This window comes from Tigriopus californicus, chromosome 11 (assembly GCF_007210705.1).
Source record: "Tigriopus californicus strain San Diego chromosome 11, Tcal_SD_v2.1, whole genome shotgun sequence".
NCBI classification, from domain to species: Eukaryota; Metazoa; Arthropoda; class Copepoda; order Harpacticoida; family Harpacticidae; genus Tigriopus; species Tigriopus californicus.
The window spans coordinates 10,420,002-10,428,426 of record NC_081450.1 but is presented as its reverse complement, the minus strand read 5'-3'; the positions used below and the strand labels follow the sequence as shown (position 1 = coordinate 10,428,426).

Genomic DNA, 8,425 nt, shown 5'->3' with positions numbered 1-8,425 from the left:
AAATACTATACCCATTATTGTACCATACCGTAGCCACTTTAGCACTATAAGTCACCCCAGTGTACATACTATACCTTTTACCCCTACCGCTTCCCATACCATAACCACCAGCTAGCACTATAGTCCCCCCCCCCCACTCCACACCTTTTTTCAGACACGCTATCAGGACTATTCACCAACTATTACTAGGCCACCTCTCCTCACCCTAATTGTCGCTGACAGCACAGACCACCTCCACAAAGAACCGGCTATCTTCCAAACGATCGGAGAAGTAGCCACTGACACTACCGCCAACCTCATCATAGGCCAACTGGACATCACCCCGATTCAGGAGCAACTAAGTCACATACAAAACATCTTGCAGTATGTGGCCAAGGCCAAAAAGGATCTCAACGGAACAGATAACCACATCATCCAGAAACAAATAGGAGCGATCAATATCAGCCTAGATCATTGCCTAATCAGGCTACCAAGAGATCCAGCAACTCAACCGTGTTACCCCCCGCCAGAAACGGGCTGCCATGCTCATGGCCGCCGCCCTACTGACCATTGGAGGAGCCTTGGGAATGGCGTTCACCAATCACAATCTCTCAAACAGCATTGATGAACTGGAAGCAAGGCAAGACCAGACCATCCATTATGTGGACGCTGCCGCAAGACAGATACAGAACAGTGCTCAGCAAGTCCAAAGACTAAACGAGACAATCCACGACTTGGTCCTGCACGAGATGAGATACGAATCCCGAATAACTGAACAGCAACAGTACCTGCAGAACTACCTTCAGGTGGAAGCACTCATCTCACTTCTCCAATATGCTGTCACCCAAGCCACCCAAAACATCCACGCCATCCTTGACACATGGACCGAGGCCTTACACGGGCGAATCACTATTGAACTGTTCCACCCAGATTTGGTTAGGACCACCCTACGGAAAATGTCCAATCAAGCCAATGGCCCGTTGCGACTAGCCTTCAATCCTACTGACCTGGAAGCCTTTTACAAACTCCCTTGTCACACGGACATCAAGCACGGCAAGTTATGAATAGTGGTCCCAGTCCCTGTCTACAACATCAAGGAAACTTTCTCTCTATACCGGCACTTGGCAAACCAAATGGCGACTCCTAGTAAACACTTGGACTTTCTAAGTTACGGTATGCACTAAAGCCTTAGTAACACTGGGTGAGGATGATAGTCAGAGTATACTTTATTTCAAGCAAGGTGGAGCACTTAACACTTTGAAGTCTAAACTAGAACTTAATATTAGGGGCAGGGGCAAGGGTTTATATACAAAATGGGAGGGCCTATGTTGCTAACTGTCAGGCTATCTCGGCCAATGCACTTTCCTCAAAAGCCAGTGGTCGGATAAAGATCGTAATTCTCCGAATTGTGATGTTTCCAGCTCGCTGATTGGTGGGTTTTTGCAAGCTGGATCTTTGCACTTGGCTGCATATGGATTTCGCCATAATAACCGGTTTCCTTTGTTTGGTCCTCAAAACGTTCTGGAATTCTAGTTTTGTTAGGGCGGCTTTACACTACGATGGAAAACCAGGATTGAATCCGGTTTGAGGATTGAAGTAGGACTAGTGCTGGGGCGAGTCCAGAAAGAATTCGAGTCTTTTACTGTACTCAAGTTGAACAAAGAGACTCATGTTGATAAATTAAAACCAAAGAATGAGGTTTTTTTCACAAATCCGGACTGGAGCCTATTAGAAAGGACTTGGACTCGAGTTGGACTCGCCACAGCACTAGTCGTGCTTCCATACTCAAACCGGATTCAATCCTGGCTTTCCATCGTAGTGTAAAGCCGCCCTTATTGTCTAGAATATTCTAGGAAACTGACTTCCCGAGTTCCCAGAAACGGCCGTTTCACTACACCATGTTTTAGGGTCAATTGAAGTGACCGTAGAGGCTTGATGTGAGACTTGGACAATTTCTCAAATACATTCCAGATTAACCCTACACTCAAGGACTAGCTCGGTCTGCCAACTCAAATTCGTTGGTAGACCAAATGTCAAATAAAGACTAAAAGGTAAAAAATAATCTACTTATAACCTTTCAATTAAATAGTGCTGGGAATTACATTCCCTGTCGTGGTTAGAAAAGCCCTTGAAAGGCCAAACCAAAAAAAGCCGTTGTAATTTGGATTCAATCGCTATTTGGCAAGTCTTTTCTTTGCGCTTTTTGATATTGTTTTCGCTCTTTTTCCCACCACCTGATAGCATAGTCTCAGTAGATGGCTCTGTTCCTCGAGAGGGTCCTCGAAAACTGGTATATAAGTATCTTTCCATTGTCATTTATGGTGCATTGAAACTACCCCATTTTGTGCACATTTAAATGATAAGATTGTTGTTAACATCTCGCAGAATTACACTGTCAGCGTTGTAGTATACCCAAATGCTTTGGTCCAGAAACGAGTGATAATTGTACGAAATTTCATAAAGAATTCATTAGATACCTTATCTAGAATAAAACCACAAAATTCAAAGCCAAGCACTCAGCAGTTCAAAATCTGAATTGATAGTTTCGTGCTGGATATATTACTTGCTTGGCTCCTTCGACAGAAGCAAACATCGCATTTTGCCCACTAAAAGAGGTTTTCTTTCATGGGTTCTAGATAAACCTAATTCTCCACCGATTAGTTGGCGGTGCTCATTTTTAGATTTGTGGCAAAATGTTTTAGGGTTTAGATAGAGACTTTAAGGGCTATTAAAATCGTGTTCGGTTAGGTTGGGTTAGGTTAGGCTTAATTAGGTTAGGTTAAGTTTAAAAAAAGCCCCGCCAACAAATTGGTGGAGAATAACGTTTACGTGGGTTTTAGAGTTAACCTTAACGGGCCCCACGGCAATGCTACTCCCTTTTTAAAAACAAGGGGGGTGTTGCATATTTTGATTGTCACCATTTTATCGCCAAAAGCGCCCAATTATCATTGATTATTAGACCTTGGAATAAGGTAGAAAAAATCAGGAAAAAAATTAACTAAAAGGTGAAGAAAATGACAAAACGGGTAGCAAAATCATTCATAACAAGAAGAAAAAACAGTAAAGTTGTAAGAACTTTTTTTAAAACATGCTCAAAAGATGATATCGTATTTTCTCATTTGTTAAAAAAAATCAAAGCAAGAAAATAGGTGTATGTTTTTGTACAGTAAACAAGAAGCTCGTTGTCGAAAGATTTTTTGTCAATTAAGTCAGCTTTGGATTTGGTGAGAAGTGATCATTTTTCAATCTCATCAAAAGGGTTGCTTGTATTTATAACCATATTTCAAGCTTGTTTTCTGTTTCTTCATGTTTTTTTAACATGTGAGCAAGAAAACTGCCACAAAATGTACAAAAACGGAATTTTTTCCCCCAAAAAACCGACGTTTATGGTAATTTGCCCAAAATTTGGCCGAAAAAGGTAAAAACCTAGGTTTTATGTTTTGAACTTCTTTTCCCAGGTCTATTCATTACTGAAATGGAGGCTATGTTCGTCACTCGTTGTCCCCCAGTCGAGATTTGTTTCAAGATGCTTTTTTTTTTAATTTTTAAGACAATCATCAAATGTTGTTTACCTAATCCTATCTAAGCTCATATTTAACCTATTAGTAAACTAAATGAATCCAAAAAGATGTCACAAGTTGGATTTGGTTCCAATTCAAATATACGGCAACTTTGTCGAGAATATGCCATGCGAAGGCCGTATGCGAAGGCAATATGCGTCGAAACAAGGGTTGTCTAACTACAACATCACTCACAATGAACGGATCGGAATCAAAGATCGTTTTATCCTAAATATCCCTTCCACAACTAAGCCGTTGAAAGGCAGATAACCCAAAAGAGCTCGTGCTACGCAAAATTCGATCAACTCATCAAAATCGGAATCTGTTTAGAAGAATTCAGACCTTTTGTTTAGTTATCCTTGATTCAAATGTAAATATGTGGAGAGTGTCACATATTTATGTTTGTTTTTGCCTTTTATTGTCTAGCATTCGCATTGTCTTATGGAATTTCCAAAGTTAAGTACATAAATTTTAACATGATTAGGGTAAACATTATTTATAACCATAAAACAAAGAACGTTTGACTATGTTGGTCCAAAAGGCATTATATTCCGTATTACCAGATGATATATGTCAAAAATGGCCTTCGCTTCGACGTATGGTACTTTGATAAATAGTACAATTAAAGGGATAATATTGAACCGACAAAAGAGCAAATTTCAAGCAAAGCAATACCCAACAAATAAAGAAAGGACCATTCACCTTCTTCATATGGCTCTATTCATTAATCTGAAAACTGCAACATCTCAATGCTTGGGACTTTAGATTTTAGATTTCGACTACACATGTTATGATTGAATTCATAAGGACACATTACGAATAGGCATTTTTTTTACATGCGTTATTTGCAAGTGGCTCAGTATCAGATTTATCTTGGTGATTTGTTGTTCTCTTGAAGCATGTAGGAATCCTTGGCCAGTAACGTTCCACCATCAACGTTGGTTTTTATTTATTGCAGACGAAGTGGTTTTGCCAGAAGGAACCGAATGCAACATTTATGGATGTGAGTTCGACTACAGCAGTAATACCTATCGTCTTATGGTCATCCTTTCGTTTCAGACGAAAACCATCGGAGAGAATTTCCTCATTGTCAAGGTCGATGGTTCGACTGGATTTCCGAAAATACTCTCCGTTAAATGATCATTTTGACTTCCTAACTTAAAATCACGTTCATTTTAATTCAATGAAAGTTGTCTTCCTTGTGCTCATTTATACTAATTTATGCTTGACATATTTTTCCTTGTTCAATATGTTACTTCAATGAAATTATTGATCCCCTTTTGATGTCCAAAGAGATCAAGCCAATAAATGAATCTACACATAATACCACTAAGCCCGGCCTTTTTGTACATCTGTTCAATGATCCACGAGAAGGGCGAATTGTTTATCCCAATATGTGTTGTCCATTTAGACGGCATGTATTCATTCCCTCCAGCCCGATCACCACGCTCCAGTGACAATGAATTCGAGCATTAAGTAGTTCGGATTGGAGTACGTACGTTCTTCGTACGTACGTGCGAGAATCGTGTCTTGCCGCAGTTCGCCATCTAACGGCGTGACAAGAGGCGAGATCCAGCCAGCCAGCAAAGAGTGAATGTGTGTATGTGTGTGTGTGTGGATGGCGACAGGTGCGGCGAAGACCTACAAATCAGAGAGGGGTTTGGGAGTGAGGGCTCTGTCCATGTTCCATCCTCCCAATATTCCCTCAGATATTTTCATACAACTTGTAGGTTGATAGTAGTGGCTTGGTATGTCTGATTCGGGATCCCTCGGACAAAGGAGCAGCATGAATAATGTCTAGAAATGTCCAACGGCTGGCGGCTAAGGAGGAGGAGGAGGATAAGGAGGAGGAGGTGAGGAAGGTGGAGGGCGGAGGAGGCGGTCGAGATTGAATGCATGTGGACATGTGTGTTCTTGTTGATTAGTGGGACAAGATAGAGGTCGATCGAGAGCTGACTGATCGCGTTGTGGCATAACGTAAGCTGAGGCGGAACCTCGCCATTCTTCGGAAAGAAGGAAGCAGCGTTGCGGGCGCAGAGGATAAAATGCGCTAAATTTTAAAGGATTTGGGGTAGTAGTCTTTTGCAGTGAGGCTGGGTGGTGAAGGGATTTTTCTTCCCATTGGCTAGAATTAGGCCCAATAGGGAATGATATTACTTTGGCCCAATATATATTTCTCCTATTTGAAAGGCTGGTATGCAACAGAGAAAGAAAGTTTTCCTATAGAAAAATCAGGATCACAGAAGTCGCCCAGAGCCCGGTCTATCCTACTTTTATTGAGGGCACCATTTTCTTTTCTGCACTTTGTCCCGGTCGGCGTCAAGTTCCTACTGGCGGCCAAAGGTTTGTCCCGGCCATCGTTTTACCCTGCCTTTCCATTGCTCGCCCTCGTTCCTCGCGCTTGGTCTACTACTACTTAACCAGATTGAGTACTGCTCATGAGTGGTATATGTACATCACCTGTGTGCTGCCTTTCTCGGCTTGAAACCGTGTTGTGGTGACTACTGTGCCATTGCAACTTCAACAATTACCGTACAACTTCGAGTCACATCCATGGACGGGGATCAAAGTCGGGGTGTTGTGACCAGAGAGGAAAACGAGCAGAAAGACAGTTTATGGACGCGAACAAAGTGTACTGTAAAGAGCAGGCTGGCAGAACCGGTTGGGATCCCGCCCGGGGTTGCGTGTGCTCTGACGCCAAGTTGCGTACAGCTCCTGAGAAACGAGGTTGGCAATTTTTTTACCGTCCATTTTCTCCCGTCAGCGCCACGTTCCATCCCGGTGTGCCAAAGTGAAGCAAAAGGCAAGAACAAAGGATTTCCTTCAGTCTTCGATAAACAGGGCGAGCAATAGTTCAACCGGTTGTCAGAACTGGTCTGGAGTCCATTGGCGAGTGCTCTCCTCTTGCCTGTGATGCACAACTATGAGCCGGCCTTCTCCTGTCTGTTGGGTGTTCAGAAAAGAGCAGGAGTCGGTCGGTCGGTGGGTCGCTCGGTCTCTGAACGGGCTGCAACACATCAGCTGTTTGTTTGTGAGGGTTGAGCTGGTTGGTTTTCTGGGATGACCAAAGCATGGCAGGGTTGCCCACTCTTCTACGTGAATCCGTTGGCATCTGGAAGGCTTGAGTATGCACGCAGATGATCCTGAGAGCAAAGGGGCTAACCTAACGCGTTACCTAAGTGGTACCCCTACTATCAGGACCGAGAAACACGGACGGAGCTCACACTCATCAGTCTCATTAAATTCCTCGTTTTTTTTTTTACTTTTTTACCGCCTCTTTTTCGTCGATATAGCCTGTCTGGCTAGTAGGCTGAAAACTTTCTCTCATATTCAGAGCCAGACAGACGAGCTCTTTCACCATTGACGACGTCTGCACACCTGGACAAAGACGGGATCCAAGGACTTCTTACTTCGAGCGCAATCTTTACGTTTTTCTATTCAAGCCAGTAGGTATAGTTAATGACGTGATGAATCCTCTCAGGTGAGATGAATTATTATTCTATAGCAATATTTCTGGTATTTACACATATTTGGCCAAAACTGCTACTAAAATTATCATTTTTCCAGACAACGCTAATTTCCTGAATTTTAACGGAAAACGGATTCCTTTTTCTATCGGTGATTTCAGTTTCTTAAATTATGATATATTTACGCCGTCCTTAAAAGATAAAAAAGGTGAGAGACTTTCATTGTAGCTCCTCTTCATCGACTTCGTTCAATGTACTACTGTAGGTACATGTGCCTATTGTACGTTTATGCTCCCTTTCGTCGTTCGTTGCGCGGTTCTCTGGTTTCCAACAGTCGTCATTATGACAGGCCCTCGTCATCTGTCACTCATGCCTACTTGTTATGCAAGGCTTTTGGAAGAGTCTGCCAGGAGTTCAGAACAAAATGGAGCGGATTTACCTACACAATCTACATGCACATGGACCGACGAGCACAGACTTCTCAAACCTCGTCCGTCCATGGAGATGAGAAGGACCGAGAGGGTTTTTCCCGTGACGGCCTTCTTTCTATTGCTCGTTGGACTCAGAACTCCCCGGAAAAGGGAGGAGACCTTTATAGTATAATCACGAGGAAGTTCCTCCTCCCCAATCGAGCTCTATCTACAGTATGTAAAGTGTGCATATCTCACTGGCATTTCGTCTTTCTTGAAGAACCATGCGAGCTCCTCCAAATTTGAATCTTCAATGACCTACGCTATCAGAAAAGGAACAGAGCTCAGATATGTTGAATGAAGTGGACAAAAAACCTCGTTCTCGTTTGCACATTAGTGGAATAGTAGTTTTAAATACAGCTAACTGGAATGATAGATATTGCACAAAGAAATCTTCTGCATGGATGCTCCTACACCCAGGATTTAAGGTATTAGGGTCAGTATGATTGCTAGGGATTGAATCGCCCCACGTTTGCACTTGATGGTATACCAGTGACCGATTCTGTAGCCTAATCCAGGGTATTTTTTGCCGACTGGCCATGTTGATATCTGCTTAGGATGAGGAACAATTGGATGAATCACTGTAAAAACGACAAGCTAATCGTCTTCGTCCAAATATACGTAACACTCTGATCTAGCAAATGCGAGCCCTTTTTATGTTTTGCTTAAAATTTGAATATGAGGAAGTAAGATGGTAAAATCGTTATTAAGAATTTTTTTGAACGCAATATCATACTGTTTAATCCTACTGGCTATTAGCAAGCAGACACCCTGGATTTAGCTTGATGAATAAGGGGGATTCTTCTTCCGCTCTATGGGATCACACAGATATGACCAGAATAAAATGTTTTACTCGCGACAGATTTCCATACAAACTGTGATCTGGCTTCGAGGGAACATATGCGGTGTGAGCATTGAGCAATGAGCACCCGTAATGATGCGGAAGGAT

At 42.5% G+C, this 8,425-nt stretch overlaps 1 protein-coding gene across 4 annotated transcripts in view; it reads left to right on the top strand.

The window, feature by feature from the left end:
• LOC131891133 (uncharacterized) overlaps positions 1–4,872 on the top strand; it is a 15,382-nt gene extending 10,510 nt beyond the window's left edge. Inside the window, exons 1-3 of one of the 4 annotated variants that reach the window (XR_009374376.1) lie at positions 1,160–2,030; positions 4,498–4,542; positions 4,599–4,872. Coding sequence is in view for 2 of the 4 variants with exons in the window: in XM_059240649.1 (XP_059096632.1) it covers positions 4,498–4,679 (182 nt within the window). In the remaining 2 variants the exon portion in view is untranslated. Of the gene's footprint in view, positions 1–1,159; positions 2,031–4,497 lie in introns of those variants that run through there. The other 3 variants (XM_059240650.1, XR_009374375.1, XM_059240649.1) reach the window with 3 other exon arrangements.
• Positions 4,873–8,425: the final 3,553 nt, after the last annotated feature.